Source organism: Jaculus jaculus, chromosome 2 (genome assembly GCF_020740685.1).
Source record: "Jaculus jaculus isolate mJacJac1 chromosome 2, mJacJac1.mat.Y.cur, whole genome shotgun sequence".
Taxonomy (NCBI): Eukaryota; Metazoa; Chordata; class Mammalia; order Rodentia; family Dipodidae; genus Jaculus; species Jaculus jaculus.
In genome coordinates this window covers 7,953,030-7,974,502 of record NC_059103.1, presented here as the reverse complement: position 1 = coordinate 7,974,502, position 21,473 = coordinate 7,953,030, and the positions used below count along the sequence as shown (strand labels likewise).

At 53.5% G+C, this 21,473-nt stretch overlaps 1 protein-coding gene across 4 annotated transcripts in view; it reads right to left on the bottom strand.

The window, feature by feature from the left end:
- The window catches only part of Prkar1b (protein kinase cAMP-dependent type I regulatory subunit beta), a 188,818-nt gene that overhangs the window by 26,798 nt on the left and 140,547 nt on the right, over positions 1–21,473 (bottom strand). For 2 of the 4 annotated variants that reach the window (XM_045144389.1, XM_045144390.1), the window contains exons 7-8: positions 14,953–15,111; positions 4,503–4,563 (exon numbers count right to left, since the gene is read on the bottom strand). In XM_045144389.1, coding sequence (XP_045000324.1) covers positions 4,503–4,563; positions 14,953–15,111 — 220 coding nt within the window. Of the gene's footprint in view, positions 1–3,563; positions 3,825–4,502; positions 4,564–14,952; positions 15,112–21,473 lie in introns of those variants that run through there. The other 2 variants (XM_045144392.1, XM_045144391.1) reach the window with 2 other exon arrangements.

The following is a 21,473-nucleotide window of genomic DNA, read 5'->3' as shown; positions in this document are numbered from 1 at the left end:
GAAAACTGTCATGTAAGTAATTTTTAATATATTTTATTTATTTATTGAGAAAGAGGGAGATTGAGAGAGAGGAAGAGATGGATAGAGAGAGAATGGGCATGCCAGAGACTCCAGCCACTGCAAACTCTAGACACATGTGCCACTTTGTGCAGCCGGTTTATGTGGGTACTGGGGAATCAAACCTGAGTCCTTAGGCTTCATAGGCAAGTTCCTTAACCGCCCAAGCCATCTCCCCAGCCCAATACTTTTTAAAAAAATGTTTATGCTTATGGCCGTTTTTGTTTGTTTTTTCCAAGGTATGGTCTCACTCTAGTTCAGGCTGACGGAATTCATTATGTAGTCTCAGGCTGGCCTTGAACTCACAGTGATCCTCCTACCTATGCCTCCCAAGTGCTGGGATTAAAGGCATGCACTACCACATCCGGCTTTATTTATTTATTTATTTATTTTTGGTTTTTTTGTGGTAGAGTTTCTCTCTAGTCCAGGCTGACCTGGATTTCACTATGTAGTCTCAGGGTGGCCTTGAAGCTTATGGCCATCTGTTAATGCTACTTTCACTTTTGGTCAGAGAAGCTTCTCTTTTCTGACAGCAGTGACCACTGGGGTGACTCAAAAGTCACCATGGTGCTGAGAAGAACTGACAGTGGAGTGTTCAGCACTAAGTGTGATATCTCTATCACACCCTCCAGTGCTCAGGGTCTATTGTAAGGAAGACATCAAAACAGAAGAGAGACTACTTGAAAAGAAGAAGGAATTCAGTGGAGGGGGGATTTAGGAGAAGGAAAAGGGAAGGGCTGGAGAGATGGCTCAGCATATAAAGGTACTTACATGCAAAGCTTGTTGCCTGGGTTCAATTCCCCACAATCCATGTAAAGCCAAATCCACAAGTGGTGTATGTGTCTGGAGTTTGTCTTCAGTAGCAGTAGGCCCTGGCACCACACCCATACTCTGTGTGTGTGTGTGTGTGTGTGTGTGTGTGTGTGTGTGTTTCTCTTCACATAAATCAAAAAAAAAAAAATTTAAGGAGATTGTGGGAGAGGGTTACGATCACAGTATATTGTCTATCCACATGAAAGCTGTCAACACAATTTTAAAGAAAGAACAGGCCAAGTCCAGTTTTGTAAACCGTGGAATCACAACTGAGTTCCACAGCTGCTGGGCTTCAGATTGGGGCGGGGCTGACCCATTCAAAGTGGCCCACTCCCCTGGGCCAGTCAAGGGCCTGAGGCCTCACAGATATTACCATTCTTGTTGTTTGCTTGTCCCTAAGTATCCCAGGCTGGCCTTGAACCCACCGTGTGCGTTAGACTCAGACTCACAACCCTTCTCCATCAGCCTCTTGGATGCTGTTTGTTAGGTGTGTGCTACCATGACCAGCACTGACGTTATAGTCCTTAGGTGGGACATAACTGACATTAGTTTTAGGCCAAAATGCTTAATTCTAATGCCAAGTTATCTGTAAATGAATGCACACTTGGAAGGTCTCTGCGTCCTCCTCACACCTTCCCTGCCCTGATGTGTTCAGCCCTATCCCTTAGGTAAGAACTAAAAAATAACGTGAGAGTTGTATGAGAAAATCATGGTCACCAGATTAATTATCTCTCTTTTTTTTTTTCAGCAGAAGAAACCTTTCTGGCCTACACTTAGATGCTATATATGTAGGCCAGCTACTAAAAATAATTTTTTAAAGGCATTTATTTTAGATCTAGGTTAGCAAGAAGATTTCTCTCCCTAAAATCCCCTGCCCATACATAAAGGACTATGTTCCCTACTAACCCCGAAATGAATTTAACTGTATGGCATAAGGCACTCTAGCCAAGCTATGTAACTTGTTTTTTTGTTCGTTTGTTTGTGTTTTAAGGAGAGAGAGAGGGAGAAAGAGAGAATGGGCACACCAGGGCCTCCAGCCACTGCAAACGCATGCACCCCCTTGTGCATCTGGCCTATGTGGGTCCTGGAGAATCGAACCAGTGTCCTTTGGTTTCACAGGCAAATGCCTTAACCACTAAGCAATCCCTCCAGCCCTTTTTTTTCTTTTTCTTTCTTTCTTTTTTCTTTTCTTTTTCTTTTTTTTTTTTTTTTTTTTTTTTTTTGAGGCAGGGTCTCTCTAGCCCAGGCTGGCTTGTAATTCACCACAGTCTCAGACTAGCCTTGAACTCATAGCAATCGTTCTACCTCAGCCTCCTGAGTGCTGTGATTAAAGGCACATACCACCACACCCAGTTTGTTTTCTTTTAATCTCTCTTTTTCTCTCTGGATCTTGCTATGTTGCCCAGACTTGGGCCTGGAACTCACAGTTCTCCTGTCTCAGCCTCCTGAGTGCCAGAATTACAGACCTGAACTCTATCATATGTGGCTAGCTAGAGGCTTTCCTAAAAAAGATGGTCAAAAGTGGTGAGGCATACCTATACTATTAGAACTTGGGATGCATAGCAAGAAGATCAGGAGTTCAAGCCTAGCCTGGATTACGTAAGACCCATCTACAAAGAAGGCCTGTCCTGAGCAGAAGCTGCCTAGCCGCTCAGAATTGGGGCTGTGATGTAATACGCCCCCTTTGCTGGAGAATGGGATCAATTCTGAGCAAAGTTATAGTCCATGTGTGTTGGTTTGAATGTATGTCCTCATAGACTCAGTTTTATTAAACTTTGTAATTTGGATCACTAGCCTTCTGGTTGGAGGAGGTGTCTCTGGGAGGTGGATTTGAACTCCAGCCCAAAGGTATAGAGAGAGCAGTCTGAACTCTGGCTGGAGCCCTGCTTGCTGGCTGTGGGTCTTGTTTTGGCTGTTTGATGCTTTTGCCCACTGGTGGAACTCCCCTGGATCTGTGAGCCTGAAATAACCCTTCCTCTCCCATCAACTGTGTCTGGTTTGGATGTTCATGCCAGCGATGTGAAGCTGTCTTTAATACCATGTTAGGGAAAAAAAAAAATAGGGGTAGAATTGGGCTGGTGTGGCTGGGGAATGTCTTGCACACTAAGAGGTGTCTGGCTTTCAAAGTCAGCTAGTTAGTATTTCATTTCAACTCTGGGCTGGGGGCGTAACTCAGCAGTAAAGCACCTGCCTAGACCCTCCCGAGGAGAGGCTGGGCACGTGGCGACGTGGTAGAGCGCCTGACCAGCATATGAAGCCTCCTGCTCCATCCATAGCACCACCACACACACCACAAAGACGATGCTCATTTCCACACACTTAAGTAGCAGATATTTTTTTTCCCCATGGCATTTGAAGCATGCAGTATTCTCAAATTTGGAAATCAAGACTTGTAATAGCTTTATCTCCCAGCAGCATAAATCTTGGGTGGAAACTGTCAGTGGAAACTGTAAGAGAGATGGCAAGGGTTTGGCCTCGGGGTTTAAGAAGAAACAGTAAACATTTGAGAGCATCCGAACCATGCAAATGCACAGGAAGATAGGCGCACCAGCCACACTTCTTCTTTTTTTTTTTAAAATATTTTTTGTTCATATTTTATTTATTTATTTGAGAGCGACAGACACAGGGAGAAAGACAGAGGGAGAGAGAGAGAATGGGTGCGCCAGGGCTTCCAGCCACTGCAAACGAACTCCAGACGCGTGCGCCCCCTTGTGCATCTGGCTAACGTGGGACCTGGGGAACCGAGCCTTGAACCAGGCAAGCGCTTAACCGCTAAGCCATCTCTCCAGCCCACAGCCACGCTTCTTAAAACGCTGACGATGGTGGCTTTTGCACTGCAAGAATCTCTGCACAGTAAGTGAAGCATTTTACTAAAGGGTCACGGAGAGCACGGGCTCGGGAACGGGTGGTATTGTCACGCTGCACACTCACATGCACACGCAGGTCGTCAGGTCCTGGGGAAACAGATAGGGAGAGTGGCAGGCACCAAGAGGAGCAGGAGCTGAGCAGCAGCCTCGCCTCCCAGCGCCAGGGCCCCAGAAAGCGCTCCGAGCATGCGCTCCTGTGTGTGCCAGCCTGGGGCGCACCTTCCACCCTGCCAGCCGCCATGTGCCCAGGGACAGTCACTGGAGAGTCATTCTCGGGGTGAGACAGACGGGCGGGGGGAAGGCGCTCAGAACAACCCACAGGCTACCACGGGGGCACGTCAGGCGCTCTGCTGGGAACTGAGGGAGCTGGCTTGGCGGCCTCCAGGCGAGCAGGAGAGACGCACAGCGCGGAGGCGGAGGCGGCAGGGATGCTCACGAGGACGCTCGTGTACATGGGGCGGGGCGTACATGTGCGCACGCGTACGAGCGTGGACCGTGGATGTGTGTGTACCGGGTAGGGATGCATGTGTGGGAGCATATGCAACGTGCACTACACACACGCACACATGCATGTGTGAGCATGCACCAGGACTGCATGTCATGCATGGGGACACGTGTGTTCGTTCCTGTGTGAGCAAGTCTCCCCGATCTACACGAGGCCAAGAAGATGAGCCGGTGGCCACGCAGGGAGAGGAAGGGCACGTGAGACTGTCAGCAGGTGTGCAAAGGGGCCACAGAGAAGGCACGGCGGGCAGGGACACTGACCTAGGATGGAGACCTTGCTGAGAAACTCCTCATACATCTTGCGCTTCCTCAGCGTGCTGCCCTGTTTGAGAGGAAGGAGAACAGAGACAGAGAAGGTTGAGTCCCCGGGCCTGGATTGTTTTGATGTCCTCAGACTTCCCCAAGGGATCGAGCTCTTCGGGAGAAGCCCTGTAAGCATGTGAAATGCTAAAGCCTCCCTGGTGGTCACACACCTGTGTGAGCCACTACCACCTCCTACGCATGGTCCTCCTCCTGTGGCTCCTCCTGTGGCTTCCACAGGGGTCCTCAGGGTACCCACCTCCGTGCATGTCATCCAACACCAAATAGGACCAGCCAGGGTGACCAAAAGGCACCGTAGTCCTGCCCTGCTCCCTGCTAGGTTCCGAGGAAGAGTGGGCCGTGAGTGGGAGTGGGGAGGCGTGGGCTACTGCAGAAACCTTCCTGTCAGATGACTCCAACTCTGGGGAGTTCCAGGCCACAGCCGCCCAGCAGAACTGCTCCCTGGGACCTACAAGCTATCTTCAACGCTACCTTGTTACCACAGGCTACTATGGCTAGGCAACAGCTCACCAGTGCATCCAGTTTATTGTAACCAACAGAAGATGATATAAATTCATTTGTTTTAAATTTTATTCATTTGCAGATGTGTGCAGCAGGGTTTCTAGCTGATGCAAATGACTGCCCATCTAGCCTTACGTGGGCGGCTGGGAAACTGAAACCAGGTTGGCAGGTCTTACAAGGACGTGCCTTTAACTGCTGAGCCATCTCCCCGGTTTCTAAATCCTGTTTTCCGATTTAGGATCTCTCCGCGCAGCTCCTTCTGGCCTCCACCTCGCCATTCTGGGCCGGGGCAGTGGGGCCGCGGGGCGAGAGCTGCCGTGAAAGCGTAGCGCCCGAGTTCGGACCCTCGGAGCTCGCAGAGCTGCCCCCGGCACCGGCAGCGCCTGTAACTGCAGCACGCCTGTGCTGAGGCGGGAGGTGGAGGCAGGAGAGTCCCTGGAGGACTCTCTGTGGTGAACAGAGGAAGACCCTGCCTCAAACAAGGTGGGAGGTGATACGACACCCAAGGCTGTCCTCTGACCTCCACGTGCCCGGCATGTGAGCCCCCCCCCCCACACACACACACCGCGGAGATCTAGAAACAAACAACGTGTAGTCCTCCGGCCGGAGACTTCAGACTGCGACTACAGGCTTGTGCCACCAGGCTTGGCCATCTTAAGGGCTCCTGAGGCTTTCGCCGGTTGGCGTGACTTCTGCCCCCCAGTGGGTCCCCGCTGCCTCACGTGTCGGCAACGGTGGACAAGGGGGCGCATGTGGTCTCCCTGGTCGTTAGTGAGATGGCACCAGAGCCCCCAAGGTTTCTACCCTGCTTCCCACAGCGGAGCTAGACGCCCCTGTCCCTGGGACCAACCCTCAGGAACTACAGCCCTGCCACTGTCGGCCAACTCAGATGGGACATTAGAAGATGTCCGGGTGGGAGAGATGGATCAGGAGAGAGATGCGAGGGTGACACCCACATCCAGCCTGCCTCTGCCCGCACAATGCTCAGGAACTCCCCAAGCTACATTTTAGAGGGATGTGGCTCAAAGTATCTGCTGGATCTTGTCTATAGCCTCATCAGAGAGCTGTAATTTCAGTCCCACACAGTGTGGGGTGGTGTTGACGAGCTCCCTGCATGGGGCCCTTCATAAGCTCTGGGCACATGGGTGTGGCTCGCAGCAGCCCAGGGAGAAGTGGGGAGAAGAGTGCGTTCAAGGCACACCTCTAAAAGTACTCGTTACAAGGGTGAAAGGGAGCGAGCCTCCCTCACTTCTCACCACATCACTCAGCAGACAGAAATTTGCTTCTCACTCTGGAAGCAGGTTCTGTTGGTGTAAATATTTCATGCCAGGGCTGGAAGGGTGGCTCAGCAGTTAAGGCACTTGCCTGCAAAGCTGAAGGACCCGGGTTTGATTCCCTAGTACCCACGTAAGCCAGACGCACAAGGTGGCACATACATCTGGAGTTCATGTGCAGCCGACTGAAGACCCTGGCGTGCCCTTTCTCTCTCTCTCATCTATCTGCCTCTATCTCTTTATCTTTTTTTTTTTTTTTTCTGAGGTAGGGTCTCACTCTGGTCCAGGCTGACCTGGAACTCACTATATAGTCTCAGGGTGGCCTCAAACTCATGGTGATCCACCTACCTCTGCCTCCCAAGTGCTGGGTGTATGCCACCATGCCCGGCGCTCTCTCTCTCTTTTAAATAAAAACAAAGAATATTCATGCTGGGTGGTAGTATACTCCTTTAATCTCAGCACTTGGGAGGCAGAGGTAGGAGGATCACAGTGAGTTCAAGGTCAGCCTGGAACTACAGAGTGAGTTCCAGGTGAGCCTGGGCTACAGTGAAACCCTACCTCAAAACAAACAAACAAACAATTAAAAAAAGAATATTTGTGTCTCCTTCAACGAGGCTCCTTGCAGGTGGCTCTGTCACAGGAAAATACAGGTTGCTGCAGGCTCTTCCACAGCTGGGGAGAAGACCCACGGAGTCGAACTCAGAGCCGTGAACCACAGGGCACCAGTGGAGACCCGGCAGGAGGTGTGCGAGATCGGTGAAGGGGAAAGGGGCTCTTTAAGGAACGGCTGGGCAGAAGGCATGTAACACTAAGTGCCCATCCCTGGAAAGCTACAACAAAAATGTAAGTGGCAGTGAAGTGGAGAGGAATGGTGCTTAAGCCCCCAGGGGCCAGCAGCAGCTTTCATGGGGCCGGACTACAGGTTTCTTCACAACTGCTCTTAAGGCCAAGCTTTCCCACCTTTCCCCAGGCTCATTCTCTACTCACCTCCTAAATACAGACTCCAAGAGCCCAGCTGGGTCACACACACTCTCAGGCAGAGGATTGAGCCCTGTGAAGGTTGCCACCTGAGCCCCAACTACCGTGAGGGTGAGGGCCTGACGATGTCCACTCCTTTGTGCCCCCTAGGGACATACAAGACTAGCCAGGTTGCGTGTCTGAGGGAAGGACACTCCACTACACTGGGACAAGGGTAGACTTGGATGTGCCTCCCTCACATTTAAAAACCTCTGTTCTCTTTGGGGGTGGATAATGCTGTGCCCGGAAGCCGCAGACTGTTAGAGGAGAACCCCAGTACCAGGTGTGATATGCCTCTCAGGTGTTGGTCAAGGAGGCCTTTGAAGGCCCCAAAACAATATAGGCTGTTGCCCATCGGAGCTAGACGGTAAGACCACATTGCTGAAGACGCCCCGTGCTCCTGTGCGCGGCACTGAAAAGCCAAGCTGCGATGGAGCTGGAAGCCTCCTTCCTTCTGGCTGGTTCTCACCGTGCTGGAAAGCGCTCTGCTGGGGAAGAAAGTCACTCACAGTTTTCCCTAGCAGCGCAGCGTGAGAGCGACACCGCAGGCCAGCCGGGCGACGCACCCGCTAGTGCCACAGCGGCATGCCCGCAATGAGCGGGGGACCACCTGCTCTCGGATTAGATTTGACACCCTCTCCACGAGAGGGAGCTCATACCTGGCACTGTTGTCCGGCTAAATTGATATGCCGTGGCCATCGAATCGCCCTCTGAATAGTTGTGTTTGTGCCCGCAGATTACCGCTGCTCCCACCTTCGGTCAGAGAAGCTTCATCTCCTGCAGATGTCAGTGACTGCTGAGGAGACTCAAACTTGTCCAAGGACCGGGCATAAGTGACTGCAGAGTGCTCTGCACGAAGTAAGACCCCCTTCAGCACCCTTTTCAAGACTCAGAGAACGCTGTGGGACAGGGGTGAAAAAGACTCGGGAGTCGGGGGATGTGAAAGAATGCACTGGAACACTATCTTTCAGACATGAAGTGGCCACCGTGACTTGACGCCTGCTGCCATTACCTGCACAAGATGTGCACAGTGGGGCTGGAGAGATGGCTTAGCGGTTAAGCGCTTGCCTGTGAAGCCTAAGGACCCCGGTTCGAGGCTCGGTTCCCCAGGTCCCACGTTAGCCAGATGCACAAGGGGGCGCACGCGTCTGGAGTTCGTTTGCAGAGGCTGGAAGCCCTGGCGCGCCCATTCTCTCTCTCCCCCTCTATCTGTCTTTCTCTCTGTGTCTGTCGCTCTCAAATAAATAAATAAAAATTAAAAAAAAAAAAAAGATGTGCACAGTGTCAGGCCCATCAACACTCCATCACGTACTACGGAGGAGGGCAACAAAACAGAGAGACATTTAAATAGAACAAGGACTAATTGGAAAGAAGGGGTTCAGTGGAAAAGGGGTGGTGGGAGGAGGACAAAAGAAGGTCATGGGAGGGAATTATGACCAACATACACATATGAAAACTGTCAATAAAAAGTTTGAGCCGGGCGTGGTGGCGCACGCCTTTAATCCCAGCACTCGGGAGGCAGAGGTAGGGGAATCGCCGTGAGTTCGAGGCCACCCTGAGACTACAGAGTTAATTCCAGGTCAGCCTGGACCAGAGTGAGACCCTACCTCGAAAAACCAAAAAAAAAAAAAAAAGAAAAGAAAAAAAGTTTGAAATGTGTAAAACTAAAAATCTGCTGTTGCAAGGATCAAGTCCCAACGAAAACTCCTTAACTCCTTAGGCTGTAGCTGCTGAAACATGTGGGGAGGTGGCGATGACGTTAATGATGACGATGGGAGTGGTGAGGAGTGACTGGACGGTGGTGACGGTGAGCCACGGTGGTAGTGAGGAGGATGAAGGGACAGTGATGATGGCCGTGGTGGGGGTGACGATGACCGTGATGGAGACGCTGGCGTTGCTGGCGGTGGTGGTGGTAGGGATGGAGCTGACGATGGTAGTAAAGATGACGGCGGTGAGGATGGCGGTGGTGACGCTGGGCTATGATATTGATGGTGGTGGTGACTATGGCAGTGAGGATGGTGAGGGTGGTCCTCACCGAGAACGGTGGAGGAGGCATGCCAGCGAGAGTGGACACAATGCATTTCCAGGCAAAGCTGAACATCCCGTGTTCTTGTCTCTTGCATGTCTTGGATTTACCATCCAGAAGCAATCTGGCTACTGTCTCTGACCTGGACCTTCCCTCTGTCCTCTACCACTTCTCAGCCAATACCATCTCCACCTCAGCCCAGAGGGCTGTCTGTTTCCTGTTCTGATGCAGAGGACATGGGTCCCAGACAACCACCTGATCGTCAGAAATGGATGAGGGACCTTTGTAGATGAGTAATGATTAAGCGCAAGCCCTGAACATGTGTCACTCCCAAGAGCCCTCTCCTCTCAAGACATAAGGAGAGGCACAGCTAAGATCTTATCCCCAACATCTCTTTAATGTTCTCCAACAGTCCCATGAGGCGCCACAATTATATCCCTACCCCATGGGGAGTCCAGGACTCCTCTCCCTCTCCCCTCTTCCCTCTTCTCCTCTCCCTATCCTCTCCTCTCTTCTCTTCTCATGAGGAGGGTCTAACTTTGTAGCCCAGGCTGGTCTGAAAGTCACTCTAGGCCAGGCTGGCCTAGAATCCATAATCCTCCTGCCACAGAGTTCCAAATGCTGAAATTCCAGGCATGGAGGGTCTCTTTCTGGTATTAATGCCCACACATCATGCTCTGTGCCATCCTGGAGGTGGCTTATGTCTCCCACATAGAGGGCAGATGGAGGAGGGCTGGCAAGAGCACAGGGTACAGCCAGGGCAGGGTTCTGGAGAGCAGACCAAGGTCACCATTTCTAAGACTCCGAGGCTTCCAGGAGCAGTAGATGGTTGTGGGTTAGTACAGGGGCACCCACAGGGCAGGTGTGCAGGACGCCAGCAGCATGCCCGGCGTCCTCGTCACGTGACTGCACTGGTGAGTGACTCTGAGCATGAGCTGCCGTCAGGCTGCCTGCATCACACCTGCTTCACACCTGCATCACACCCCCGCTCTCACGGGCTGTCACTTGCTTTCTGAGTCTCAGTTTCCTCGTCTGTGCAACCGGAATATGAGCACCTGCCCAAAAGGGTCCCCATGCCTCACTCCAGACCCCAGGCCACAGCTTCCTCATCAGCTTTGGGTCAGTCACTTACTGGCAATCCAGCAAGTCCAGAGACACCCCATTCCTCCCAAGCTCCCTGCCTCTCAGGAAAAGCCCTGGTTAAGGACTCAGAGCCCAGTGAAGCCCAAAAGAACTTCGTTAAGTTGCCTCCAACCATCTGGACCATGACAGTAAGGTCAAGAGACTTGAACAACCTGTTTCCATGGCAACACAAGGGCACTACTGGAAACACAGCCTCCAGGATCGGGATGGCAGGATGTGTCCTGTCTACTCGTCGGGCATTTCGGTGGTGGATGCCTGCTGAGTGACCTGGCCCAAGCTATTTTATCCCCGGCAGCCCTAAAAAAAAAAAAAGGCATTTCTTTTGAAAAATAATTTACAATCCCCGCTGACCACCCAGCAATTAAGCCCTGCCTGTGGAATGCAGGGGGGTTGTGACCTAGAAACCTCAGATGTTAACATCAGTCTCACTGCAAGATAACACTGAAGGCCCCGTGGGGCCTGGGGAAGGGGCCCAGGCTCAGGTTGCTTCCTCCCCCGAGGCGGCTGTCGAGGCGAGGCAGGGCCTGCTACTTGTTCTCATAGTAAGCAAGCACTCAGAGGCCTGCCAATGATCTATCTGGGAGATGCCCAGCTTTGGAGACTCTGCAGCACACTGGCCAGCAACCGTAGGTGGGTTCAGATGGATTCACCACAGCCTCGCTATATAGAAAGAGTCCAGCAGGGCCTGGAGCCGGCCTGCATGTGCTAGTCCAGCCCCACGGTCAAGAGGCCTGCCTGGGTCCCGCCTCTGCTCTGCCCGCCCCATTGCAACCTGCCTCGGGCCTCCATTCCAAGATTTCAACAACAGGGTGTCAGATACCAAGGAAACTTCAAAAACCAGACCGGAGGGGAAGGAGGAGGACTTAGCTTGTGGGATCTCCCAGGGTCTGGCCTGCCTCTCCCACTGTGAGCAGAGGATACCTGACCCAACATGAGAATGGGTCAGAGGACCCTAAGCTGCCCAGGATTTTGGGGACAGACCTAGGTCAGGGGGCTCTGGTCCCAACTGAAGTTTCCTATCATGCAAGGTCCTCCCTCCACTCCTCAAACAACTTCTCTACAGAAACTTCTCAGCCACTCATGTGCATGGACACAGTGCACGCCACCACCGGGAAGCTTCAGCGTCATTGCTGGGGGCGGGGGGGGGAGAAAGAGCTTGCTCCCAGGCTATGTGACCCCCTGTGAGGCACTGGGGGACGCTAAGCCCACACCAGAGACGATCCAGAAACCAAGGAGGTAGCTGCCAAACTGTGTGTGCTGAGGACCCACATCTGCCGGGCTGGTGGCTGCGCTTCCACTGCCAACATGGGTCCTGGGGGAGCTTCACTGGTCAGCAGGCACCAGAGGAAGAGGGCTCTGCATCTGCCAAGGGAACCGGATCCCAAGGCCTCACGATGCCCAGGTAGGGGATCTCAGGAGACCCCAGAATGGCCTCTACTGCAGGTGTACGCTCACTAGCTCCAGACACAGGGTCCTCCCACAACGGGAGGACCGAAAAGAGAGGGCCCAAAATTTAAACAGGAAGAGGGGAGATTGAGGGACTGGCTCGGTGGGTACAGCTCTTGTTACGCAAGCACAAAGACTGAGCTGGGATTGCCCAGCACCCATGTAGGCACCGCTGTAAGCGCACGGTCGCCCGCCGACAGCCTCAGCGCTGGGTCAGCAGAGGATGGGGGGAGCTGCTCAGACAAGCTGGCCGGCCGCTCCAGCTAACTTGATGAGCTCTGCATTCAACTAAAGACCCTCCGTCACTAAGTAGGGAAAAGCAATGGAGGAAGACGGCCCCATCAACTTGTGGCCTCCACACACACACACACACACACCCATGTACACCCTCACTTAAGCGCGGACACACATGCCACACAGACATGGGCATAAAAAGAAAGAAAATCCAGAATTGTGCTCTTCGCTGGGTCCCTCCTGGGAGCCGGGGGTGGGGGCTGACCCGCAGTCATGCCTGATGCTGAGCTGCTTATCCCTCAGTAAGGTACTGAGCAGCAGGAAGGAGAGGTGACAGTCAGAAACCTCCCAGGTCAGACATCACAGGATTCCAGCTGCCGGAACCTGGAGTCTGAGCTGACATCCTGAGACCCAAACAACTCCCTGAAGACACTGGTGGCTCCTCATCTCCCACGCCCCCACCGCACATTCCAGGTTAGGTGCAGACACTCACTGCATGATGTGGACACATTGGAATCTTGAGGGATGGAGGACCAGTGCAAACACAGACACTGCCCAAACAGTCCACTCTGTCATTTTGATTCCCAGACACATGAGCTCCCTGGACTCAGCAGCCCCAGCTGAGCTATTGTTAGTGCACAGGGATCCGAAATTAACACAGAGGAAGTGCCAGCTCCTTTGGTGCTTTGAGAATTTCCAAGAATATAAGATTCCAACCACAAAAATCCCACAACCGAGAATGACACAGAGCTTTATGCATCCTCCGGCCAGGTGCGCCCAAGAGGGATGAGAAGTCCTGCGAGGGAGGAGGCCTCAAAGCACCCTCCCACTAGGACATGCAGGTTCCCCACAGCACCCTCTCTCCGGGACATGCAGGCTTCCCAAAGCACACTGCCACCGGGACATGCCGGTTCCCCAGAGGTGGAAAATGTGTTGACCTGGAGCCCTGCCATCTTTGTGCTGTGCCCTTAGGCCCACAGTGTCTAGGACCCCTGACTGGCTGGGCATATATTTGCTGCCTGGCGACTCCATCAATAGGGGCTCAATGAGTGTAGCTCCTGAGGACAGCCGTCTTGAAAACCAAGCTGACCCCATGAGCCCTGTGGAAGTGCCTCTGGCATGGCAGAGGGCTCACCAAAGGACATTGGGGCAGGACATGACCTCTAAGTCTCTGTGACCTAACCCCTGACCTGCATCCCGAGCCATCCCGGGGGACTTCCCGCCTCCTCTTCACATGGCCCCCAACCACACCTCCTGAAAATGAAAGTGCCGCCACCCAAGTCAGCCTTCCAGGGACAAATGCTGCGGGCACCGGGCTAGTTCTGGGCATGGCGCACAGACCCCGTGGTTGGAGCTCCTTGGCCCCTTCAGCATGGTGCTCCCCAGATGGTAAGCAGAGGGCAGGCTGCGTCTTCCTGCCAAGCATATAGCTGGCATGCAGAAAGGGCCATGAGCCAGTGCTGGGGGCACACCTCTTCATCAGGAGGCCCCTGCCCCCCACACAGAGCCAGGCCCTCTTCAGTAGTGTCTGACTGGCTTAGGGATGCTCTGTCCAGCCAGCCAACTATTCTAAATCAACAGAGAGAGCTAGGGAGGCTGCCAGGGGGATGGAGCACTGGGCTCTTGATGGTCTTTGCTGGGCAATGGGAAAGATGCTAGAGAGCAAGGTCTGACCATGAGGGGACTCCAGAGTCACTGCAACTAGGCAGATGGCCAAGGCGCTCTCTCCATGGCATTCTCTGCTTTCACGGGAGTACCCGCTCCAGCTTAGAGCAAACTCGGCCCGGGTAGACTCCAGGTCCCTCATTGCTTCTGGGCACACTGTGTGACAGTCCAGGGGCACACCTCGAAGAAGATACAGGTGCTTGGGATGAGACCCTCCTGACTCCTCGATGGGCAAAGCCCTTATGCCCTTCCCACAAAACTGGCCCATGCACTCCAAGAAGCTCCAACCCCAGGCCTTTGCCCTCACTGCTGCGTGGCCTATACGTCCCCAGAGAAGCCTTGTGGCCATGGCTTCCTCCCCAAGGCCTGTGTTCTAATGTCACATTGGAGGGACCCTGAGGTCTCTTGATAAGACAGCAGCCCCTCCGCAGCTCTTGTCCCCTCCACGCCTGCTCTTCCCTCTTATCTGCATAATGATGCTGTGCCCTTAGGCCTCATGTTCCCTGATGTGCCAGCCCCACAGTAGCACCGAGATGGCAGAGCAGAGATGGGTACAATGGGCCTCCTCTCCTGGGAGGGGTCTCTGCTGAGTGAACCACTCCAGACCTCACTGCCCCAAACGAGGCTGCATCCAGGCTGGGACATGCACACCTGGGTGCACAAACACATCACACTGCCTGCAATAAGAGCAACCCTAAAACAACAGTGGCCCAAACCCCGCAGGGCCAACCCCACATGAAGAACGCCTGGCAGGGAAGAGGCGCCGTGTGCGGTCAGCAGGGAGAGACTCCTCGTGGCTCTGTCCCGCCGCCTCATGGTCTAAAATGGCATCTGGAACTCCAGCCATTACAACTGTGCCCCCGACGGTTGAAAGGAGACAGAGGGAAGCAAGAGAGATTCCCTTGGCCACCTGCCGATTTTCTAAGGAACTTCCAGAATCCCTTCTGACTCTCTGCACTCATGGCACAAGCTATGTCTGCCCGGGAGGCCCACCCCCACCTTGGACCCGGGTTCTTGGTGAGTGTCAGACGCCACTACTGTTCCCCTTCTCTGAAAGAACCTCCCTGGCCAGAGTGCCACTCACCATGAGAATGCGCCGGTAGCTGTCACGGTCGATGCCCCAGAGCTTAAGGTCTGTCTTGGCCTTCACAGTGGCAGCCCTGGGGGTCCCATAGATGAGTGCCAGCTCCCCGAAGCTGCCCCCCTCGCTGATGCTGGTCACCCACTCTCCATTCACATACACCTTCAGGGAACAGAAGGAGAAAAACGTCAGCAGAATATCTGGGTCACAAGGCTGCTCTTTGCGGAGGAATCTCCGTAGCTCTTCTCCAGGGGTGGGACTGATGCCTTGTCAGGCTCCCCACCTGCCTTGGAGGTGGTCCTGGGATGGTATGTCCCGGGAGACAGGTGCCCACAACATCCCAACCTGCTCAGCGCCACATCTGGGCAGTGCCCAAGCCCCAAAGAATCCTCAGGCTCAGAGTACCAGGGCTTCCTATTCAATTCTTTTTTACCTCTCGGTTTCTCTGGGCCTCAGTTTCCCCAACTTCCCAGTAACGGGTTGTTTTGACCATCACAGGTATGTTGAGATCCAGGCGGACAGCCCACCTCTTGCCTTCCCCATTCCTACACTGCCCATCCTGTTCTGCCACGCAGTGATCACCTGACTGGCCCTGCTTCTACACCTATGGGGGCACATGCCATTCATCCCTTTCTCCCCTGGGCCTTGTCCACCAAGGCAAGCACCCAAGTCCTTTGGCCTGGAGCCCAGTGGAGCCCCTGGTGGGGCATTGCTGCTGAGCTACGACGAGAGGGGGCCGGGACAAGATTCCCTTTCAGACCCCGTGGGCGCTGCACCCTGCACAGTGTGCGTACTATGCATTGACCACGCGGCCCACACCCAGGCAGGATGCAGAATGAGCAGATTGTTCACTCTGCCGCAGTTATGTAGATCGGTTACTATAAATTGATACAATGTAGGCTTTATCCCCACAGCATGTCAATGAGCGTACAGAGCAGTTCCCCATGCCAAAATGGGTACGCACACGCAGAGTGGAGTGTGATGATTCATGGAAGCCATTCTTACTGAAATCAATGACTCATTATCTGATAATAACTGAGGCACAGAGATTTCTGTCTGAAAGAAAATGCCTCGCAGGTGATAGATAACTCCACAATGAAGTGTGAGCAGGAGGGAGGGCGGCCGGCCAACCACATAGATCCTGGAATGCAAGGATGAAGGTGGGTCCAAAGAAGACGGCACAACACCTGGCAGGGTCTATGTTCCCCCTACCTTGCCCAATGAGCACCCCAAACCTCAAGGGGCTAAGCTGGGGTGCTGGGAGGAAATGTGAGGATGGTGCAGCTTCTCATTACGAAGCCGTCAGTGAGGGCCAGGCACTGTGGTATATGCCTATCATCCCAGCACTTGGTCGGCAACGGCAGGAGGATGGCAAGTTTGAGGCCACAGAGGCCAGGGAGATCGTCAGTAGTGTTTGTCACACAGCATGAGGACCCACATTTGGATCGTCAGGACCCACACAAGATGGAGGGCCTGGGGCCCCTCTGCCATTCCAGTACTGGGGAGGCGGAGAAGGCGAAGCCGGAGGCTTGCTGGCTAGCTCCCCGTTGAGTCAGTGACCACCAGGTTCAGGAGAGATCTTGTCTTAAAACTAAGGTAGAGGCCCGGCGTGGCGGCCCACGCCTTTAATCCCAGCACCCGGGAGGCAGAGGTAGGGAATCACCATGAGTCCTAGGCCACTCTAAGACAGTGAATTCCAGGTCAGCCTGGGCTAGAGTGAGACCCTACCTCAAAAAAACAAAAGAAGCAAACGTCATGAGTAATGGAGGAAGATATCTGATATCAATCTCTGGCTTAAAAAAAACTTTTTATATATATATTTTTTGTTTATTTTTATTTATTTATTGGAGAGCGACAGACAGAGAGAAGGAGGCAGAGAGAGAGAGAATGGGCGCACCAGGGCCTCCAGCCACTGCAAACAAACTCCAGACGTGTGCGCCCCCTTGTGCATCTGGCTAGCATGGGTCCTGGGGAATCGAGCCTCGAACCAGGGTCCTTAGGCTTCACAGGCAAGTGCTTCACCGCTAAGCCATCTCTCCAGGTCCCCCTTTTTAAAAAAAAATTTTGAGGTAGGGTCTTACCCTAGCCCAGGCTGAGCTGGAATTCACTATGGAGTCTCAGGGTGGCCTCGAACTCACAGTGATCCCCCTACCTCTGCCTCCCGGGTGCTGGGATTAAAGGTGTGAGCCACCACACCTGGCTTGATCTCTGGCTTTTATACACACATATGTCTATGCACAACTGTATATAAAAGTTCACCCATACAAAGACACACACACACACACACACACACATACACCATATACACCATATACACAGACGAAAAACAAACTCCCCTCAAAGAACTGAAAGACAACCACCACCCGTGCTGTAGGAAGCGCAGGAGGAGGAGCAGCAGTCCTGGTGTCTAGAGGTGAGCTTAAGGGTGACCCCAGGGAACACTCCTGGGGCCTCTGCCCCTCTGTGTTTGTTGTGCTGCTTTATGCAGTGCTGGCGAGAGAACCCAGCTCCTTGTAGGCTACACAAGTGCTTTACCGCTGAGCTACAGCCTCAGCTTGCTTTCTCTCTTTCTTTCTTTCTTTTTTTATTGAGACAGGGTCTCATATACTCTAGGGCGGCCTTAAACTTACTACATAAACACGGATGACCTTGAACTTCTGACCCTTCTGCCTCCATTTCCAACTGCTGAGATCACAGGGATGAAGGAGTGGTGAACCTGGGGCTGCTCCGTGCCGCGAGCGTCAGTTCCCCAGCCTCATCGGGCACGTTCTTAAACTTGACCATACTGGGAGGCGGAGCCAGCTCGCTGTGACAGGGACGCCCGCCGCACAGCAGCAGGTGTTGCTGAAAGCAGACGCTCAGAGGCTGGTCCACAGGGCCCTCCTCCACGCCTGCCCCACCCACTCTGTCCCCATGCATAACCTCGGGAGAGGTGTACCGGACACCAGTCCCAGACAGGTGTGTGGTCAACAGGCTGCTTTACCCTTACCCTGTGCAGAGTGACGCCCTCAATGGTGGTCCCAGTGGGAGGCAGGCAATCACCTACCACCCAGCACAAGGTCCCGAGAAACAGTGTCCCACTTAAGCCACTTTGGTTAATGCACCCATCAACTTTTACTGGGGCCTATCCCCAAAGACAGGGTGAGGGCAGCTGCATGGGCGCATGGCCAAGGGAAACCAGGCCCTCTCTTGTGATGACCCTTCCTCACCCAGAAGCCCGAAGCCTTGGAGAAGCCTCCACGGTGTCGGAGAAAAGCACTTTGTGTATCTGCAGGCCGGCTGAGGGCCACCCAGAGGACAAAGAGGCCATCCTTCTGTGCACACTGGCCTCTGTCACAGCGCCCAGAGCTCGCGGGCCCCACCCGGCTGGTACGCAAAGGGGCTACTCTTGTTTGGTTTCTTTTTGTTTTGTTTTATTTTTTTGTTTCATTTAAGAGAAAATGGTGGGAGGCTCCACTGAGCTACACTGTGACACACTAGGACCTGAGGTTCTTCCAGCTGAGCACAGGCCATACCTACCCCCACCCCAGAATCCCCAGCGAGGGGCTGTGGCTGTGGCTCAGTGGTAAGTGCCCGCCTAGAATCTTCCAGTGAGGGTTGGGAGGGCTGGCTCAGTGGCAGTGCTTCCCTCCTTCCTGTTGTGCCATCTCTCAGCCCTGGCTCAGCCTTCTCACCGCTAAGAACTGGGCTGTGGGTGACAAGACAGATTCTCCTTCACAGAGGACTTTCACTCCAGCAGGAACTCAACCACAGGAAAATAAATACGTGAGGACAAGCTATATGTGGGGGCCCAAGCCTGTGACTCCAGTACTAGTGAGGCTAAAGTGGGAGCAAGTCCCTGTCTAAAAATAAATAAATAAATAAAAATAAGGAAGGAAGGAAGGAGGGAGGGAGGGAGGGAAGGAAGAAGGGGAGGGAGGAAGGGAAGGAGAGAATGTAGAATCCAGGTCCCGTTTAGACACTATTCAGTCCACAGCCTGAGGTGGTCAAGGGTTCCTGTCCACAGCCCTGTTCAGGCTACAAAGGGACTGGAGGTAGCCACAGGGGCTGGTTGGCAGGAGAAGTTAATCTGTGTAATTAAGTCCTAGGTGGGGTCCTCAGGGGCCACTGGATTGCTGTCAGTTCCGGGATTCCACAGCCACTGAGCAGCACCCTCCTGGTGCAGACAGAGTAAGGCTACTGGGAGACAGAGGGTGCCCAGCCTTGGGTAAGGCCAGATTGCCCATTTGGCACTTCAGGTCAAATTTAACTCCACAGAAACGCAAAGCGAGCAAAATAGCTGCATATAAGTAGAAACAAAAACAGCTACTTAAAGCCTGGCCCTACATTCCAGCTACTCAAGAGGCACATGATTACAAATTCAAGGCCTGTCTGGGCTACAAAAAGAGTTCAAGGCCAGTTGGACATCTTAGCAATGCCCTATCTCAAAATAAAAAGTAAAAAGAGAGCTGGGGATGTAGTTCAGTGATAAATGGTAGAGCACCCAAGCCGAGAATCCCTTGTGAATGGCTGGGACATAGTTCAGTGGTAGAGCTCCTGCCTAGAATCCCCCAGTGAGGGGCAGGGGGCGTGGCTCAGTGGTAGAGCTCCTGCCTAGAATCCCCCAGTGAGGGACTGGGGGTGAGGCTTAGTGGTAGAGCTCCTGTCTAAAATCCCCAGTGAGGGGCAGGGGGCGTGGCTCAGTGGTAGAGCTCCTGCCTAGAATCCCCCAGTGAAGGACTGGGGCGTGGCTCAGTGGTAGAGCTCCTGCCCAGAATCCCCCAGCGAGGGGCTGGGGTGTGGCTCAGTGGTAGAGCTCCTGCCTAGAATCCCCCAGGGAGGGGCTGGGGTGTGGCTCAGTGGTGGAGCTCCTGCCTAGAATCCCCCAGTGAAGGACTGGGGCGTGGCTCAGTGGTAGAGCTCCTGCCTAGAATCCCCCAGTGAAGGGTTGGGGGCATGGCTCAGTGGTAGAGCTCCTGCCTAGAATCCCCAGTGAGGGGCTGGGGGCATGGCTCAGTGGTAGAGCTCCTGCCTAGAATCCCCCAGTGAGGGACTGGGGGTGAGGCTTAGTGGTAGAGCTACTGTCTAAAATCCCCAGTGAGGGGCAGGGGGCGTGGCTCAGTGGTAGAGCTCCTGCCTAGAATCCCCCAGGGAGGGGCTGGGGTATGGCTCAGTGGTGGAGCTCCTGCCTAGAATCCCCAGTGAGGGGCTGGGGGCATGGCTTAGTGGTAGAGCTCCTGTCTAGACTCCCCAGTGAGGGGCAGGGGGCGTGGCTCAGTGGTGGAGCTCCTGTCTAGACTCCCCAGTGAGGGGCTGGGGGTGTGGCTCAGTGGTAGAGCTCCTGTCTAGACTCCCCCAGTGAGGGGCAGGAGGAGGCAGTGGTTAGAGCACTTGCCTGGCACTCATCAGCTCTGGGTTCAATTCAAAGGAAAGAATGATGGAGGGAGGAAGGGGGTCACCAATTTAAGCAAAGGGAATACATGGCTTCAAGTCCCCTGGGATGCGTGGAACATGAGTGGCGTGTCTGTCTCAGTGTGGACATGTTCTGGCTCCCTCCCTGTACCACTCAGTCCAACACTCCATCACCTGCATATGCCCCAGGCACTGGGTTTTGCTCATGGTGCAGTGCCCTGCCTGATGTTTCCATCTGCCACAGTTGGACCATGTGGAACAAAAATGTAAACTGCGTTGCTGGGTGGTCAGCTGTCCAGCAAGGGTCTCACATGGCGTCCCCAGGTATGTCCCTCCTCTGTTTTCCTTCATGACTGCTCACAATCCAAGAGCCTCAGAAGGCAGGTCGGGTCAAGACCTCAAATCTTGTTTGCTGTTGACTTCTTAGCCTATGTAAACTAGGGTTCTCCTTCTAAATGGGGTCCCTGTGGGGTTGGCATGCACATGCCCGCACAGGAATGCCACTGTGTATGGCATGGCTGGGCGTCCAGAGTCTCCACACCCAGTCACTGCCCTAAGCTCGCTCACCAGGACCTCACACGGGGCCACTCAGGATCTAAGAGAACCAGGCTGTATTAGGCTCCTGAACATGCTTTATGGGTCAAATATGTTTGACAGTCTCAGAAAAAAAGTCACAACCAGATCTATGCTCAATAAAAAGTGACCAAAATGTAACATGCTGATCAAAAGCAGGTCTCCACAAAACACACACACACACATTCACTGCAGCATCACAACAGCCCAAAGGTAGAAGATGACAAAGGAAGAAAATACTGTAAGTGCTTCAGTGACTTGGGGAGCTCTGGCACCTGCTCCAGTGCGGATGGACGTGGAGGAACTGATCATCAGTGAAGAACGCCGTCACGGAAGGACAAATGCAGTGGCTTCTACTTTTGCACAGCCCACAGAAGAGTCAGGTTTATGGTAACAGAAAACAGAGTTGGGCTGGGGAGCCTGGGGTTAGAGAGGGGTAGGCTGAGAAGAGAGTTCTATGGACGGATGATGGTGATGGCTGCAACTTGATAGTAAAGCCAATTTCATGCTTGATGCACTTTACCAATTTAAACATGCAGGCTCACAAAAGAGCCCCAACA